Raw genomic sequence first — 20,323 nt, 5'->3', positions numbered from 1 at the left:
GCTACGTGAGGTGCAATGAATTGTGGCGAAAATTAATCGACACTGATACATCAAAATTATGTTTATGAGGAAATCGAGAGAGCGTTAAATTCGAGAAATGCTTACTGCCACTCATTTACTCAGTTCGGAATATTTTGTTTTCCCATCTTCAATCCAAAAGCGTAAACAATTAAATACAAAAAGTATCTCACATTTTGTGCGGGTGTATATGGAAGGGACTTAATTTTTAGATCCTAGAAACATATACAAAATATTAATCGAAAAACTAGAAGCTAAGGTAGCACTAGGCAAGCATAGACGTAGGTAAGAGGCAAATATTAAAATGGATCGGTGTATGAGGATGGGAACTGGATTCATCTGGCTGAGGAGGCGTGCTCTTGTGAACACGGAAATGAATCTTATGCTCCTATGAAAGGTGGGTAAGTTCTTGGCCGACTGTACTACAATAAACATTTCATGGAGTTAATTCTGTGTTCTCCATGAGAATCATTACAGTGAGATATCAACGTCACCTATAACAATTCTTCTATTGATGCTAATGTCCCACAAAGGCATACGCTGTGCATATGAACAAGCACGGCATTCAAGTGGAAAGACGCCAGCCGCTACACATTAAAAATAGCAACACTTTGCATGCATTGTATAGCAGAGTACAGGGTTTCTCCACCGGCGGTTCGCGGGCCACTAATTAGTATTACACACTACGTAATTTATTAAAAAATGGAAAGTACTACTATTTTACAACCAGTTACCGGTTTTATCTTTTCATTAGAGATGAAATAATGTTTTGAACAAAACTAGGTATATTTTTCGCAGTCTCATATGTAAGTCAGTTATTATTACTCTTTTTTTTACATAACGACACTACGTAGCGCTTATGTTCTTTTCGTAATTTTACTATTCTTTATCAACTGCAGAGTCTCTGTCTGCAACGTCAAATTAAATTAGGGATTTTATGGGTGATGTATCTGGAACGATGTAGAAAAAATGAATTTTGGCTTACATTAACCTTTCGAAGAGCGAAGCGTGTGTAAATAAAAATCAAACACAACGCCTCTCCATTATAAAGATCATTTGGTTAATATTGTTTAGGAAAATAATTGCTGTTTATTCCATGAATCGTAAATACACTATGTGGGTAAAATACGGAGTTACTGAATGTTACAGTTGGCAGTACAAAAAGTTACCACTGGGCTTTAAATGGTTAAGGCAAAGTCCCCGTATTGTCCTAACGGGGCAGTGGAACCACCAAACAGTCTTATTCAGGATTCTAACAACATATTTATGATATAGGATTTGAGACTTTCGCGGCGAGTACAATCAATAAAATCTTCTCGGGCAATCAGCCGCGTTAACTGGTTACCGTAGTAAACCGACGTTTCGGGAACAAACTCTGTCCCCATCTTCAGGGTTCTGATGTGACCGGATCCTCGGAAGGCGACTGGTTGCCGGAGAAGATTTTATTGGACATATTTATGAGACGGAGTGTGCTGCAATGCAAACCGACTGGGCCGTGTGGTAGAACAGCACATGAGTGTGTAAACTGGAATTGACCGAGCTATGAAGTACGAAAGTTTGCACGTAATTAAAACCAAGGATGTCTGCATAACTAAGTTTCTTTCGTACATCAATAATCTCAACGGCCAATGTTGTACTTGGTGATCATTAACTCACGACTCAGAGCCTTTAATAAGCATCGACACAACAGCACCGCTGAGGGCTAAGAACCCAATACGGAAATATAACAGCAAGTCCTTTCCCCAGTGAAGCACGGAACATGTTTTTTCAACATGCGTTCATTATGATTTTCCACACCTCGTTAGCCTTAGCGTTAATTTACTGCACATACAAGTCTACTGTTGCAAGGCTAATTGGGACGCGCCTAGGAGTCGGAAATTAATTTTCCTCGTATCTTGTTAAATATTCAAGGTATTGGAGTATGTTCCAAATGAAAAATGAAGTCTTTAAAAAGATCTACATTTCACATCGCTTACCAGCTTATTTCTTTTTACTGGTAAAGTTTCATTTGCGTTTCGTGTAGGCTACAGAAGGCCTCAAACAAGAATGTTACGGACCACAAGTAATTCTTCGAAGTAGAAGCTCGTCTAAGTAACACACAACATTCAGTTCTTACAGCAAATAAAACACAGCGAGTTTCCATCATAAGATAAATAAATTGATGTTGCTTAAAGTAATAATTGCCGTTTATTATGAGAACCATACGAGTTATTGAACGTTAAAGCTGGCGGTACATATACGTACCACGGGTTTCAAGGCCCAAAACTCTGAACGTAAATCAACTCTGAACGTTCATTAAGTGGGACTAATTAAAATATGGCGCATACAGGATCCGGGAGAAAGCAATTTTGTTCCTCGAAGTGAATGCTTTCTTCACAGTGCCCACCAATTCATATTACATTACCAAGAACAATGCACCGCAAGAATTTTCCAGGGGTTTGTGAGAGCATATTATTCAAATAATCCACTATTAACGTCGGGTTAAAGAAAACAGTTTATATTGCGTGTCTACAACTACGCTGTAATCTATTTTTATCGCAAGTATTGCTGTAATGCCTTGAGTGACCTAAATGTGTGCTGTAGATCTACAGGATCTGAAGTAGTTAAAAAGCCGAAATCCGTATTAACATCCAAACTCCGTAAAATGACTACCGATGTTCGACAGATTTGCAGTAAGAACAAGATTGGGAAGGTGTTCTTTACGCCACGTGACGTAGGTCACTGTTGTACTAATGCCATACGTGGCCTCTTTTTTTTTTTTTTTTTTTTTTTTGGGGGGGGGGAACCTTGGGTCATTCTGTAATCTGAATTCATTATTGCTGCTGCAGCAATTCTTGCACAAATGTGACGCCAGACGACTGATGCACAACAATTTCGACAGACAGACATAGACGGGTCCATAAAGTCTCCTTCGATCCCGACTTTGAATTATCAGTACTACAACGAAGCATTCGTGTTATGTTTTCATGTAACAGCTAGCATCATACAACTCTGTATTTGATCTGATTACTTTGTTTCATGCGTCCGATACCATTCTCTTAATTAACACCTTCAATAATTCCCTTTTTAAACACTAATTTCTCTTCGCCAGAAAGAAACCAGAAAGCCTGACAATGGACGAAGATTTTCGAACAAGAGGAACTTCGATTATATATTCGTGAACATACATTTTTATCCAAACAGGAATACAAAGACTTATAAATGATTTGGGCAAACCCAAGCATAAACGTCTAGATTATGTCAAAGTGGTTTACGTAGCGGAAAACCTGATTATGTAGAAGGCACTAACAAACACTGAATGGACAACAGATTAAGGTCCTGGTTGGGAAGATTGTTAGAAATACTTAGTCAAATAGCAAAGTGGAATTTACCGTTGTAACAACAAAGAAAGAATAAGGTGTGGTTTGATGAAGACTGGACGTCTAAAACATGAAAGAGGGCCAAAGGACACTGACGTGGAATGATTTTTATTAATCCGGTTTATATTTTGGAATACATTTTTACTTATCACTGTGTACTATAAGCTACTCTCCACCAGTCGAATGAACGACAGAGCAAAACGGAAAGGAAACTGGATGCATAAAGGAGATAAATAAGATGGCTGTCTTCTGGGATGTTGCGTCATGTAGTTTCGTGGATATTTCCCGACGTTTCAGCAAAGCTGGGTGATGAGTACGATCCTCTAAAACGCCAGTCAATATCTACCAGACTCCACAGCGCAAAGGCCCAGAAGACAGCTGTCTTCGTACTGTTGTCATGAGGATCTGAAATCTCACAAAGAAAAGAAAAACAAAATAGGAATAAGAAAGCATAATGACAGAAAGAAAAAAACATAACAGGAGAAAAGCATAAATACATAGGAACTCTCAGAGCGTAGAATATCCAGGGAAAGAAAGACTGTAAAACAGCCAATCATGGAGGCAGAGATAGAAAACTTTGCGACCGGAGTCTGAAGAATGCCACGTAGTATACAGGACGAAGAACTATAAAGCAGTTTAAAATATGTTCGTCCTATCAGGACGTTCAGCACACTGAAGTTGGTGACCTCCTAATGTTATAAAGAACATCAGCAGCACATTAATGTAAACAGATTCACTGTCGCTATTCTTAATCATGAAAACATACTCAAATACTCATACTTCCAGGAATAAAGGACATTCTTAAGGCCAACTAAATAAGTCTTTCCGCTTTAACGGGAAACGCACTCTGAGGCAAAGCTCATCCAAGCAGTATTAAAAGATCAGGTCCTATCGCAAAAGAAATTGATACAGCATTGTTAAATAACCCACGAACCAATCAAGCTAATGAGAATGGCAACTCTACTAGAAAACTATGTCATTTATTATAAGTGTTAGTCTGAACGACTGTCCCACGAGAACTAAGTAGCTACTTAATTATGTTAAGTTTCTGAGAGGTGCTTATGGGAGAACTTCAAGAGGAGATTCATAATGCGTAGTCTATTTCTACTGCTCGTAGGTTACCAAGAAGCCATCCAGTAAGTTGCGAATTATATTGATGAACGAGAATTCACCGCAGAGTAAATAAGGCAATGAACGGGCTGATGCACGGACTTGAACAAGGCAATTATCACCCCCACACAACGAACTGCTGGCTTACGCTGCCCATATAACAAGATACTCACGAGTACTTCAGTGCGTCATGTGCACTCAGGCATTATTAACTGCACGAATACCATTTGGGTTTACGAGGTAAAGCTGAAAAGGTAAAACGACCCTAGCGTTGAAGTAAAATGTTCTCAAACTTGAGATACGAAAAAAGAGTTTACATTAACACAGCTGTAAGACACTTATGATGAACATTGCAAATAACCAGGAAAATAAATCGTTGACGAAATTACGAGATTTTTTTAAATGCGACGAGAAAAGAATGAGGGCAACAAATACGCTTCAAAAGTAATAATTAATTAATTAATTAACGCAGATTCTGTAATGCATATAAGTGATTAATATATGATTACAATGTACACTCAGTGTATTTTGGTTGCTAACACCAGGGGTCGAAATTAGCGGCCATTTTTATACATCAAACAACGAGCAAGTGTATCATAGGCCTATCAGTTCAAGACTTCCGCCAAGACGTTTCATAGCAGACATCAGTTCCCCCCATCCTGCCGGTGGCTGGGATTGATCATACCATAGTCAGGAAAGACAAAATGAATTTGTATTGGGAAGTTTCAAGAAAATATCTGTGGCCTATTTTAAGACGATATCCAACCATTTGTCCAGTGGGGGGAGAGATAAACACAAGGAGAATCAAATGGTCAAATGGGCTGAGCGTGTAACATATTGGGGGGGGGGGGGGTCATGGGACATACACACACACCTTTTGCGGCAAAACCTAGAAGGAAGAGACCAGATCATGTGAGAGATGGCCTATACGGAAGGATATTAATATGGATCGTAAATAAACAGCATATGACGGTGTGAACCGGATTCCTCTGGCACACGATAAAGACGTGAAAACGTAATAAGCCTTCGGGTACAATAAGAGACTTAAAACTTCTCTACTAGATGAAATACTTTTTATCTTCATAGAAATGACTATTCCACGGAGTTGGTTTAAATTTTATTGAGTAACCAAGGCGTTGTTCGTAGGACACTTACTACAATTGTTCTCAAAGGAGGAATAATACTGACTAACGTTACGCAGTATTATGTTGAGAAAGAGTGCTTTTGTCATTGCGATAAGCTGTTACAGCCAAATTTCACATCAGTGATTACAAAGCCTGCAACACTTTCTTAAATCGTGAGAACGTAAGAAAAAAAACGAGAAGTATGCGTCTGTGTACCAACCAGCTCAAGCAGAATTCAATAAATATTTGAACTAGAAAGCGTGAGACTCCATGCAAGCAACAGCATTGCACTGTGATGAATTCTTCATTTACTTGCCAACGACTCTGAAATTAAACTATTTAGAATGTAAAATGGCAAGAAGTGGAACGAAGAGGTCAAATCCTATTAAAGTTACTGTCCTAGAGATAATGAGGAAAACCACGAAAATCATCAACCAGGACAGTTGGTTTCGAAAACAGGGTCTCCGGAATACGAAGCATGAGTGCTAATCCCTCGACCGTGACGTCCGGTAGTGTGCTATATATACTTTCTTACGACATAAAACGATTCAGAACACGTTGTAAACAACGGGAAGGAACGAACAAACGAAACACGTGTGAAATTCCAGAGATTACAAGGAGTACATGTAGGGCACAATAAATCGGGGGTCTGGGTCTTTTACAATTTTTATATTGGCTCAGACCTGAACAGTTCCACCATTTTTACATTCTTTGGCACAGACTCAAGTCTGAAAATTTGTATTGACTGTATCGAGATACACAGCCAATTATGTGTATATATTTTTATGGCTTATTTAATAACTCAGATTATATATGATTAACACATAAAGAATTCAAACGGATGTGGAAGGAAGCGGTCGTGGTCTATTGAACGATACTATCTCAGCATTTGCCTAGAGCGACTAAAGAATACTTGGAAAAATCTCAGTCAGGACAGCCTGTCTCCGGACCGAGATTTTAACCCAGGACTTCCAGTGCTAATCAATTTGTCCACGACATTCGATAACCAATTACCTAAGTTCTTGTTCATTTATACCAATTCCATACATTACAGAACATGAAGAGTAAAACTGGGAAGTATCCGTTCTCTATGGAAAGGGGCAACTGACTACAATTTTTCAATTCACTTCCCAGATTTCATACAACAACTGTCAATATTCTTAAATTTACATTACACGAGGTCACACATGCCGTTTGGCTCGTAACAACATCCAGAATTGCCAGCCTGTTTGAACCAGTTTTTACTGTTCTTCGCACGAACTTCACACATAACGGAGGTCATTACTTCAAGGCTAACATGAGGTTACAGTACGGATGTCCGAAACGTCGTCAAAGCATCTCACACATACTCACTACCTTCACCTAAAGCATAGACCAATATTAGTACACTCCACTGTTACTGAGCAGCGCAAATTTTAAAATTTCTTCCTTTTTCTAAGCAGAACGTCTACATTTGTAACATCCTGCAAATTTGTTGTCGACGAAAGACCTAAATATTGTGCACTTCGTAAAATAAACAGTATTTCTGATATAAGGCACAACTTTGATTTAAGATAAAGACAAAACAATAAATGTTCAATCAAACCATTCTCCTTTAATCACTTGTTCCCTTACTACAAGTAATTTACATCACTTTTAACCTGTATTTTCGATGTACAGAACTGTTCCAATAAAGGCGTTTCTGTTTAATTCAGATTCCGTTTCAAAATAATTTTCTTTATTTTGTTTATTTTCTAATTTGTAGTCGATCCTCTTCCACCATTTTAGTTAGCAACGTGAAGATTTCTGCTTCATTAAACCTGTTCTACATTCGACAGAACTCCTTGTAGTCTGCAGTGGGTCAGACCGTCTCTGTGCATCTACTTACGAGTACAGGACAACACACGTCTATGACTGGAGAGTTGGATTGACCTAAACTGCTATGAAACTATGACGGAGCACATTTTATATTCAAAAAGTATCCACACATATTTCATTATAGCACAATAATTACATTACCTATTACATTTTGTTTCGCTATATAGGCACAAATAATTACAGCCATAAATAATGAGGCTCGTATAAACACGAAATTGCATCCAATAAGAAACGTTGTTTTGAACTGATAACATCGAAAAGCATATCAGATTTTTTAACAGGTGCCAGACAGTAATGGCAAGCAGGAAGAGAGAATTGAAGCCACGCGATAACATACTTCAATTCTCGCATGCCTCTAAAAGTTCCATTCGCAATAGAGTAGCCTATCGGGACGACAATAAGTATTACATGAAAACAAAGCTTGATTACGCATCAAAGCATGTATCAGTTTTGTATTCAAGTCAGTAGGCCGAGTGAAATGAAAAAAATACAACAATGCATAGTCTCTCTTCGTGTACGTTCTGCCATGTAACATGCGCAACAAAGTTTCATACAGATCTATAAACATTTATCTACCTACATTTGCTCGATTACTGCCAACAGGAGTACATACAAATTTAATTTTATAAAATGGTACAAATAAATGAAATTCCCAACATTTTATGGAACCCAAAGGTTCATTACCGTGTTAACAAGAGCCCGCCACTGGTCCCTGTCCTCAGTCAGAACAATCCAGTTCGTGACACCCCAACCTGTTTCTCCCAGATTCATTTTAATTTAATCCGCCTATCTACTTTTAGGTTTTCCTAGAGGTTTCTTTCCTTCTGGCTTGCCCACCAAAACCCTGTACGCATTCTTCTCTTCTCCCACGCGAGCTATATGCCCTACCGATCTCATCCTCCTTTATTTGATCAGTCTAATTATATTTGGCGAGGAGAACAACTTATAAAGCTCCTCATTACGCAGATTTCTCCAGCCTCCTAGTAATTCATCTCTCTTAGGTCCAAATATTCTCCTCAGCACCCTGTGCTCAGACAACCTGAGTATACGTTCTTCCCTAAATGTCAGAGATCAAGTTTCACTTCCACACAAAACTACACGCAGAATTATACTTTTGTCTATTTCAGTCTTTGTGTTTTCAGACAGCAGACGAGAATACAAAAGAAAAGATTCCGGACTTTTCAGCATTTTCAAAGAATCCATTAGCTGTCCTTATGTTATTATTTTGCCCTGCATTCTGGTGACGAGACATCAACGTAACGTTAACATCGACCAGACTACACAGCGCAACAACCCAGAAGACAGAAATCTTCATACTCATCCCCCTGATGAAGGAGGCAGTACGACCTCTGAAACGTTGGTTAACATCGACCAGTCTACACAGCGCAACAACCCAGAAGACAGAAATCTTCATACTCATCGCCCTTATGACGGAAGCATTATGACCTCTGAAACGTTGGTAAACATCGACCAGACTACACAGCGCAACAACCCAGAAGACAGAAATCTTCATACTCATCGCCCTGATGATGGAGGCAGTATGACCTCTGAAACGTTGGTTAACATCGACCATACTACACAGCGCAACAACCCAGAAGGCAGAAATCTTCATACTCATCGCCCTGATGACGGAGGCAGCATGACCTCATAAACGTTGGTTAACATCGACCAGACTACACAGCGCAACAACCCAGAAGACAGAAATCTTCATCGCCCTGATGATGGAGGTAGTATGACCTCTGAAACGTCGGTAAACATCGACCAGACTACACAGCGCAACAACCCAGAAGACAGAAATCTTCATACTCATCGCCCTGATGACGGAGGCAGTATGACCTCTGAAACGTTGGTAAACATCGACCAGACTACACAGCGCAACAACCCAGAAGACAGAAATCTTCATCGCCCTGATGATGGAGGTAGGATGACCTCTGAAACGTCGGTAAACATCGACCAGACTACACAGCGCAACAACCCAGAAGACAGAAATCTTCATACTCATCGCCCTGATGACGGAGGCAGTATGACCTCTGAAACGTTGGTAAACATCGACCAGACTACACAGCGCAACAACCCAGAAGACAGAAATCTTCATTGCCCTGATGATGGAGGTAGTATGACCTCTGAAACGTCGGTAAACATCGACCAGACTACACAGCTCAACAACCCAGAAGACAGAAATCTTCATACTCACCGCTGTGAAAACCTCAAATTATACAACGTATACTTAGTTTCCTTTGTGTTTACTTTTAGACCGACCTTCTTACTAGTATCAAATAGAGCTTCTGTGTTTTTCTTTATGGTATTTATGTTATCCTCCAGTAGATTTACATCATCAGCATAGACCAAAAGCTGATGTGTCCCATTCAATTTCAGTCCCACTTGGTTTTCATGGACTTCCCAATTGCGTATTCTAAGTCATACGATTATTTACCCTGATGCTAATTATATCTTAAGATAAGACAGGCAGTGAAGCGCAAACAGAACTTCTAAAATACATTAGGCTGTTGTCAGTCAGTTCCTTTAAGTGTTTGATAAGAAACATAAGTGTTAATTACGCGTTCTTCTACAAAAATGTCCTTAGTTCTGTAAGGATAATAAAGGACGACCGGTAAACATTACCGTAGGAGAATCGCTTTGACCATACTGAAGTTACTAAGCCACTTTTTAGGTATTAGTTCCTTCATGCAACATCCAACGGTTTTGTAGAGATGTTTCTTTGGATCCACCTTATATTTTGTATTAAATATACAGAACGTTAAAAAAGATGTATACACACAAGGTTAATATTCTGTATTATATGTATACATCTTTTTGAAATATCCTTTACATCACACAATAAGTAACTTCCTGTACCATATTTAAGTTTCTGAGTAACCAGACACTTGATCAAATACAGATGTTATAAAGCGACCAGCAACTTGTAGCTGGATTATGATATTTTAGTTGAGAACGATGAGGGCCGTGGCCAACATTACTATTCTGGTCTCTAACATGGGATATTGATTTGTCACGCGTAACGTCTGTCAAGATACGCTGTGAATTGAATGGAGAACCTCCTGACTATGACGCAGCAGTACCATAGTTTGATCTGCATAATACTGAGTTGTTCCAATATCTCGTAATATTTTTCTCATATCATCAGTTATTCATGAACGCTAATCAAACAATTCGATTAGATATTTTGGTATAATTCAAATAAGAAATTAGGACAACCTTGTAGTGCGGAGAGACACTGGATCTACCCGACTAGCCACGTAATGGATCAATACATACAGAGGCATCTCAATGGCATTCAGACTTGTCCAACACTTCCTTATTTTGTAACTTTACGGTTCGTTAGTATTACGGTAAAAGATTCATGTCAATTTGTACTCAATTAAGTTCATTTTTAATTTGGAACGAAAGACCGAGATTCGAATACGTTCAAAACAATGGGTGGAACTTCAGATTTGTCGTTATCTGTAAACAACGTAATAAAATTAAAACTGCATTATAAAAAAAGCTCGTCGTAATTTATTCCTAATTAAAGATTATAATTTGATGAATTTTGTCCTACTTATATACAATTATTTTGTGTTGGGCAAGACCGTGGTCTAGGAAAGTGGTATTCAACCTTTCTTGTCGCGTACCCCCAGATATAATTTCTCTTCAACTTTGTACCCCCAAAGTTGTTGGTGTATAATTCAAGTTATATATAGTATATAATCTACATCTAAAATAAATTAAATAAATTACATTACTGATTATTCAGTGTTTATCATAAAATAATATATATTTTTTTAAATTTCACGTACCCCCTAAGATGTCTTCGCGTACCCCAGGTTGCATACCACTGTTCTAGGCAACACGGAGTTTTCCTCCGGGGCTTCCCCGGTTTCTCCGTGGCATCCCAACAATTACTCCATTCACACACAGAAGAAGGCAATGGCAAACCACTTCTGGATCATCTGCCAAGAACGTATATGAACAGGTCCCAGTCCGAGAAAAGGATGGAAGGATCCTGTTCATAATATGTCGCCAACCTCCTCTAAAGGAGACAGCGTAATAAAGAAAAAGAGATATACAATTCTACACGTTTTCAAAACGCACAAAACGTTGCCATCGAGTGATTGATACTACGGGATCGAAATTCAGCCCGGAGATTAACTATCCTGACAGTTTTGGTGCTGTTCCCAACTTTCTCCCGACAAATACTGGGATATTAACTTAAAACAGCAGCAAACTCGCCTATTTCCACATCTCTCCCAATTTACTGCTACTCCTATTCAAATATATATAAAAATCATCGTTAAATAGACATCAGAAGATACATAATCAGTTGATATAGGTGAATTAACAGTCAGGTTTGACAAGTGAGCATAATCGTATACTTATTATGGACCCCACGGCACATCACAAAGGCCACACACTAATACACTTCCGTAAACAAATAGCGAAGGCATTTCAAGGTTATGTATGATAAGTTTTTATCCTGTGTACGAGACATCCACGCTAAGAATGTGTTCAAAGTAGTACAGACGTTTCTCCCATCACTAAAATGACAATCAGAGCGATGTTGATGAAAGAAGCAAGCGGAAACCAAAGGTAGTTCAACTTCACGGACATGCAATTTATAAAATAACGTAAAAACTCCATTTTTCAATTGAACATGAACGCATACCATCTGCGGAGGCAGCTACAGGTGGAGTATTTATATATAAAATTACAGTTTTCACAAAAATAAATTAATATAACTGCACACAGAAATTGATCAGCTAGTCAAGAAAATAAATTTTAAACGGAAAAAGTTACAAGGAAGTCTATTCAGAGATCTAGGCGTAGATGAGAAGAATAAATAATCGAAATGGAACTAAAATAATAGCAGGGAGGGTTTAGACTGGATTCATATGGCTCAGAATATGGCCCATTGGAGGGCTCTTGTGAACGCGGTAATAAACCTTAGTGTTCCATAGAAAACTGGGAATGTCTTAGCGAAATTGAGTAGCTAAACGACCATTGTCTTCTCGAAAACGTCTCTGCTCCTCAGAGTTAGATGGTCAACACGTGTTCGGATATTTACGCCAACACGTTCAGTTTACTCTTTTCCAACTGGCCTCCGTTGGAGACAAACCGTCAACATTATTTGTCCTGCTATACTGGCTTTCTGCATTGACCTCCGCTGTTCCTATTTTTTATTTGCGAAAACCACAGTGGCGGTTGCATATCATAAACACCTGTACCTGAGCCAACTACAAGCAAGACCGAGAAGATGTAAGTTAAAAAAACAAAAAGGAAATACAATGTACTTGTGGCAATGACCGTGTTGTTGCCTGCAGCAACACTCGGGAAACGAAAGGAAAATCTTGCTGGCTGTGAGGTGATGGTCAAGACGGGTCGCTTCAGTTCACAGCAGCTATTTCAAAACGGGGGTCTGGACACACCGAAGACCATGGAGAGCAGGCTGAATTATTAGACTGTAGAATCTCACTTAGAGTCCCCCGGCTCTCATTAGACAACAGGCAGGGAGGGCTCCATATCCCAGAATGGGTCACAGTGGCAAAGAGAAGAAGCCCTGTCTTTGCAGGGAGTAGAACCCTGGTTATTCAGCCCGTAGTCCATTCGCGATATTGACTTTGCTAACCGGCTTCTCGTTATCGAATAAAGAAGCGAAATTTTTCTGTAGGTATCCTTGAGCTTTCTATCGTGGTTTTATGAAACTACGTTAAAGTGTTATCACACCAAACAGTCTGCATATTTACCACACAGGCGTGTGACATTTGCATTGTCCATAAAAGCAAAGAAGACGCATAGCAGTAGGTTTGTCCTCTAGGGCAATGGTATTCAACCTGGGGTACGAGTACCCCCGGGGGTACGCGAAGACATCTTAGGGGGTACGTGAAATTTAAAAAATATATATTATTTTATGACAAACACTGAATAATCAGTATTGTAATTTATTTAATTTATTTCAGATGTAGATTATATACTATGTATAACTTGAATTATACACCAACAACTTTGGGGGTACAAAGTTGAAGAGAAATTATATCTGGGGGTACGCGAACAAGAAAGGTTGAATATCACTGGTATAGGGTGTCCTCCATTCTGTAAGCAGATAGGAAATCGCCGACAAATATGTCTCAATTTCGGTTCTTGAGCCCCTCTAAAACAGAATATTTGGAAGTGAAACTTTCTTGCTTCTGTCGGGAATGGAATTCTGTTTGTCCAAATCGTATCCAGTCCTCTACAGCGATACCTCTGCCTCCTTGAAGTCAAGATGTTTATTAACGGGATTCTTTCCCCAGCTGAACTGAACGAGTCGAACGCACATACTCGCTCTATTACTGGTTCCAAATTCGTGTACGTTGTTTCTTATGTTTAACGACTATCAGCTACAGAGGTCATGTGCCAAACAGATATGCGAGAATAATTATAATTTACACTGGAATTCTAATCCAAATGTCTTGGGTTCGATCCCCACAAGGGTGGAAGGGAGATGTCGTGGACAACTATTGTCCCAACATTCGCTAAGACAGGCCGGGAGAGAGAAAAAAACCTTCAGTCACGATATCTGTGTCCCAGAAGTTAGCGCCCGAACTTCCAAGGCCTGCTTGATAACGTCATAGTTCCAGACATGATGTATCAGTCAGTGCATATCCAAAATTATCTCTACTGATGCGCCCTTCGCTTGGCCTTGGATAACAAATAGCGAAAGTTTACTTGTCCAGCATTGACGAACAGCCACTAAGCAACCAAACAAATTCAACAGTCCCTACATACAGGAACGTAAGTGAAGAGAACACCATAAAAATTGTGTCTGACATTAATTATCATTAAATTATTTATCTGGGTCATCACGTTATATTCTCTTTTGGATAAATTCGGTTTCAACAAAGTTGTATCAGTTAAACATATCTCCTGTCACACAATTCTTAATAACGTAGCTTAAAAACCGATTGATTGAGCGAAATCTCAGGTTACTTAACGACTCTTTTTGACGCCATAACTTACAGAGTTTGGAATGGTATTGAAATTTTTTAAGAATGGTGAGCGGGTAAGGATTTAGAAGGAAGCGATCGTGATCTGTTTCAGAGCAATACACCGAAATTCTAATAGAGATAGTAAGAAAAACTATGACAGAATCTCTGTCAAGACAGTCAGCATTACGAAATTCAAGGAGACTACTTCCAGACATCACGTTGTTTGGTGCCAAATAGAAAAACGAGCTGTTGGCTTTCTTCTTTTTTTCTTTCATGGCCGTCTATAAACAGCGTGTTGAGGAAATACAGTTTGCTTAACATTCCTAAAGTTGCCTATTTACGGTCGATAATGTAGAAAAGCTGAAAAATAAATTAGAGATATTTGGGGCCATAAAAGAAGAAGAATCATTGGGGAAAGTGTTATTCAAAGTGACTTTGTCCATGAAAACCGAAGTAAAGTAACGGGTCATGGCTCAAGATCAGTGAAATAAAGCGTATGTACTCAGTTCAGAAATAAAAACTCCCGAGACACTTTTATACCACAACACACGGAAGTTGTTTCTGGAGAAGTTTTGTTTTCCTTTGCGAGGCACATTATGGCACTGCCCTTTGCGTTTTCGATACGTCAGACCTTCAAGCTCGGTCGTCAATAAGGCTAGCTCTGAGCATAATAGCAATCAGAGACCTTAGGTGTACAGCGGTTAGCATTTTAGCCTTGAGGTCGGTTCCCTTAGTTCCTCCATGAAAACGTTGGGACAAAGCTTGTAACTTTCTGAGTGAGAGAGAGAGAGAGAGAGGAAATTGGTGGGGGGAGAAGTGAGAGACACTTCGATATCTGGGGGGGAGAAAGAGCATCTTATAGCTAGAAGGTCCCCAGGCAATGCCCGCTCGTCCTTCTGTTAAGGATAAAGTAAGAGTGAAGACGTTAGTGTGATAGTTGGCATAAAAGACGGAATTTTGAAATTTTGTATCAGAAAGCTGAGGCTATTAATTTGGAACTTTAGTACATAATTTAGAAGTTCCTACTGAGAGGGGTTGGGGGTAAATTTTGAAGGCGTTAAGGGGTGGTAAATTTTGATTAATTTAAATCGGGAGGGCTACACGAGAAGCATGCAGTAGCAACTTGGAACTTGGGAACCATCTCAGCATTTGCTTGAAGACAGAGGAAAACCAAGGAAAACCTGTGCCGAGATGGCAGTAACTTTCTGAAACACAATGTTGACCTAAAAAACATTCAGTCCGAACCGCAAAGAAAACAACTCGTGCCCATTAAAACATCGATCGTCTAATGCTGCTTAGAGACATGATCGCTGTTTATTCTGACAATCATACGAAACACTTGCACACACTCTGTGGTTACTACTCCGCTCTTAAATGGTCAAATTGGGCACAACGACTTCCTTGGATATCCTAACTCGCCATTTTTGTTTTAATTCTAGACACTTCTCCAGCTGCATGGGTCAGAGAGCCTAAAGACAGGGCAGCGGTCGTGACTTATGTTAAGGTATTACAGCATTTACCCAGAGGAACTAAGGAAAACCTGGAAATGTAGGCATGGTAACATTTCTGGCATTTTATCAAGAATAGCATCAGGGACATCAGAATTTTGGGGTTAGTTATCTGTGCGTTTCTGGTGCCTGTATGGCTGGGTGACGAAGTCATCGTGGAGGCTTCCCCACGTGGGAATTCCTCAAGCGCAAATTCCGTAACTTTGGATTCCTTACCCAGTCACAGCCGCGTACAGAACCGCTTGTAGGTCCTTATGTAAAGGGCTCGTTATTGTTTTCAGACTTGAACAAAACCTTGAATGTGTATATAAATTTTATCAAAACCCTCTAGTATCATACTAAATTAAAATTCGTTCAGCGGTCATCGAGTTCTAACATTCGGACAGATTGACATGGAGAAACTGATGATCGCATTTTTGCAACTTTTTAATTTGCGAAAAGCGTGTAAAAACCTGTCTCACATGCTGATAACGTAAACCGGGAAACCCAGACAAACAGAAGTGTTTAACCACTCTACATCGACGCCTGACTGATTCCATGTAACGTATGCAACATGCATAAACTTAATCAAAGAAGATTTCAGAGTTTATTCTGTTTCGATCTCGGAAATAGTTTAGCAGAAACTCCTGCTTGTTCTGAAGTGTTCAAATTAATGCATAGAGAAGCAAGTTCCTTTCAAATTCGGATACTCACCGAGTTCAGGTGGAATTCTCATTTTGTCAAGGACGTGCGTTTCTTTGTCGTTGTACACAAGGACAGCTGATGCGTTGTTACGTAGAGCGTTCATCACTTTCACAGCAAACTCACACTGCCCCCTCTTGATGAGGGCAATCCATGGCTCAGATACCGGTAGTCTACCGTCTGGAGTACTATAGGTCATAAGGGGCAGAGTGCATGCCGTTGGTTCAGCAGTGCCAGCAGATCTAACATGGATTAACACTCCGTACGCTGCCCCCACGTAACTTTCGCCGTATTTACCGGACTCCATATTATCAGAATGAAGCATCCCATTACTCATATTATAAGTTGTATTGATGTATGCGTACATGCAGGAGCCGATTCCCATATTATGTTCTTCTAAAGGGGATGGCACAGGAAGATCTCCTGTAGGAGACAATGCCAGAGATGTGGACGACGTGAGAACTAAACTGAGAAATACAACAGCACAAGCGATGCCAGTAAACCGATGCATCGTGGAAACTGAAAACAGAAATTCTTTAAAGCCGGGTTGCGATTTCTGATAATTTATATCTGCCTCTAATGCGAAGTTCTTGTTCACACTCTAAAATACTACGCTTTCTTGTACAAACAGTTTATAACACACAATAACATAAATCTTTTAAAATGATGATTCACAAGTAAACGTTGCAAGACTGGAATAAACCCTAGCTCGCAAATTGCATAGCAGTCATTTCACAGAAATTTGCGAATAGTTATAAGTCAGTTAGCATTAGGAATAACATCTCGCACATTCTTCGGAGCACTTTCGTAGTTCAGACACTGGCCTCACTTTGTAATCTTCTTCCGTCGCAAGGCAATATCTTACATCCACTGCACTGTACATTTTCTGTGAGGGTAGAAAGTCTACAACATCAATTTCATAACGAGGACATATTTTCGTTGCAGTTACAAGGTATTCTCAACAACGACGACGACCTCCGTTTATAGTAAAGGCCTTCTAGCCGGCGCCTAGAAGTCAAATAACGCAAACACCCTACCTCCAAGATGACGAGAAATGGTATGACCCGTGGCCACAAAATCGAGGAAGAATTGCAACTGTTGTGCATCACCACTGAAGGGAACAACGTTAACAATAAAAATGTCGCAGTGTCTCTATTCAACTCCTTAAAAATCAGTTTAAAAAGAAGGAACACAAAGGAGCTTGCACAAATTTCATTTCATCCTTTCACGTACCATCTCATACACCCGGATAACCCTACGTGCCAATGCCTGAACTAGACTGCGTTGGTCGCAAACGGCAGCTCCGCACGTAACTCGTACTGTACTGTACTCCTGCGATCAATTCTCCCCCACTCCACAAACGCTACTACCGGGAATATAGATAACTACCTGCGATGTGACGTCACGACACGCCTTCAGAAACAGGAACACAGCAGTCAGCTGTTTCCTTTGAATCTAAAATAATGAGATGATAACTACACGCGGATGTCAATGCAGATAGGCAAACAAAATAAATTTGTTGTTCCATTTGTCGCAACAAAAGGCCTATTATTTCATTTCATTCAGTTCAATGAATAGGCTGGACGACCAGGATTAGATTTCCGGAGGAGCAGGATTTTTCTCTTTGTCACACCGTCCAGATCAGCTCTGCGGCCCACCCAGCCTCCGATCCAATGGGTACGAGTGCTTCTTTCAACTGAGGTAAAGCGGTCGGGACGTGAAGCTAACCATTCACCGCCATCTAATGCTGAAGTTAATAATGTGTGGAGGTATATAATCCACTTCCCCATACATCTGCATGGCACGGGGGACAATCTCCACATCCCACATCTCAGCTATTTTATTTTTTGGGTATTCAAGACGCTGCAACACGTGTACACGTAGGCAGTGTTGAATGGAGTTAAGTGTACACCGTAAATTATAAAGAATGGGGAATGAAAGCCGTGGCCTGTTTTTTGTTCATGTGTTAACCTTTATGAACGGCGCTGTATCAGCTGATTGTGTGGTAGCGATCAGTTTAAAGTACCATTCCGGTTTCTGTCTGCACCGAATGAGGAAAACTACGAGGGTGGAAGTGGTCTCCAATGGCATAGCATTCGTACTAAATTTAGTGAAAATCGATCGACCGGTTCAAAAAAATTTAAAGAAGGCTTTCAGAGCGTAATACTAAACCTCTATCTATCCTTAAAGAAAAGGAATGGGCCTAAATGTATTTACATAGTCTTGTTCCTCCGTATTTTTCCTATAATGTCTCAATTATTAAAATATAGTGCCGTTAACGGCCCTATTCATTACGCTTAAAGCAATAAGTGGGCAAAATATGGCCAGCTTTTAATATTCATCCTATTAATAATACGGTCTTTCAGCGCTAATTCTGAACAAATAATAATCATCGAGATTTTGCCAAAGTTGGAGGTTTTGGAACAAACCAGTATTGTGACGTCACAAATATTTTTACGCTATTTTATTTATTTATTTAGTGTTCTGTCTGACGACAGGTCCATATGAACAGGATCCTTCCATCCTTTTCTCGGACTGGGACCTGTTCATATACGTTCTTGGCAGATGATCCAGAAGTGGTTTGCCATTGCCTTCTTCTGTGTGTGAATGGAGTAATTGTTGGGATGCCACGGAGAAACCGGGGAAGCCCCCGGAGGAAAACTCCGTGTCGCCTAGACCACGGCCTTGCCCAACACAAGTTATAAATTCAGGCACCGCCGGGAATCGGAATCGAACCCGAGACCCCAGGATTACAAGGCCAGCGTTCTAACCGCTAAGCCACCGCTACATTTCCAAAAATAAACTCAAGCTTGTGTTAACAAGGGGCACGTTATTGTGAGTGGCAATGGTGTCGCGCTTGCATAAACCAATGCACTGTGACGTAATGCCAGTAAATTGTATTACAACAGTGCTTTAATGCCTTCAGGAAGCCTTACAGCGTTCGACAGATAAAATGTAAATGAGATTGACTTAAGAATTTCGAAACGTCTCTCACTCTTACAACTTCCGTGCTGAAAAAAGAATCCAAAATTAAATCCGCGGGACACTTCGTTTCTTGAAACCGATTGTATGAACGAGAGTGATGTCTAAATCGTGTTATCAGATTTACATTGACAGATTATATGAGAACAGATCATTTTAACACTCAGTAAATTCAGGACAGCTGAAAATTCCGCAATCTGCCCACAAGACGGTCTTCGCTTAAGCTAAAGCTTAAGAACACATAACAGCCACTAACAACCGCGCAAGCTTAAAGAAGACTGCGAAATTCTAAATACAATTGTATGTATACTCCTACACAACATTTGATATGCTGTGCGCTCCGCAAGCATTGTTCATGATTTAAAAGACGGACTTACTATCTACAGAAAATTCTGAACATTAAATTCCTTGACCAAGTATTATTAAGTGTTCAGATTCCAAATTGAATTTTACAAATGTAAATTAATTAAAATACTACAGTATTTTCAAAAGTATACAAATTATTTAAATATAGCAGAAGGTTTCTTTACTGTCTTTAACACACGTGCTTTGGAGAACTTTTCCAACAAATGGCATACTTTTCGAAAAATATGTATATGATTGGTGCGATGTTTATAGTCATAAGACAAAATATATTTCAAGATAGATACACTTATATAGGAAAACCCGTTGAAAGTAGATTCCTAAGAGAAGCTAAAATTATTATTATTATTATTATTATT

At 39.6% G+C, this 20,323-nt stretch overlaps 2 protein-coding genes across 3 annotated transcripts in view; one reads left to right on the top strand and one right to left on the bottom strand.

The window, feature by feature from the left end:
- The window catches only part of gol (ring finger protein goliath), a 37,089-nt gene extending 19,119 nt beyond the window's left edge, over window positions 1-17,970 (bottom strand). Inside the window, exon 1 of one of the 2 annotated variants that reach the window (XM_022073246.2) lies at window positions 16,632-17,970. In XM_022073246.2, the coding sequence (XP_021928938.2) occupies window positions 16,632-17,130 (499 nt within the window). In that variant the 5' untranslated portion in view covers window positions 17,131-17,970. The remainder of the gene's footprint in view (window positions 1-16,631) is intronic. The other variant, XM_022073245.2, reaches the window with a different exon arrangement.
- LOC110834272 (uncharacterized) overlaps window positions 1-20,323 on the top strand; it is a 54,107-nt gene that overhangs the window by 26,530 nt on the left and 7,254 nt on the right. The window lies entirely within an intron of this gene.

This window comes from Zootermopsis nevadensis, unplaced genomic scaffold, assembly GCF_977971745.1.
Source record: "Zootermopsis nevadensis isolate Lab colony 2312 unplaced genomic scaffold, Znev_1.0 Znev_ptg000022l, whole genome shotgun sequence".
Lineage (NCBI taxonomy): Eukaryota > Metazoa > Arthropoda > Insecta > Blattodea > Termopsidae > Zootermopsis > Zootermopsis nevadensis.
Note: the sequence above shows the minus strand (reverse complement) of the source record. Positions and strands in the feature narration are given on the sequence as shown.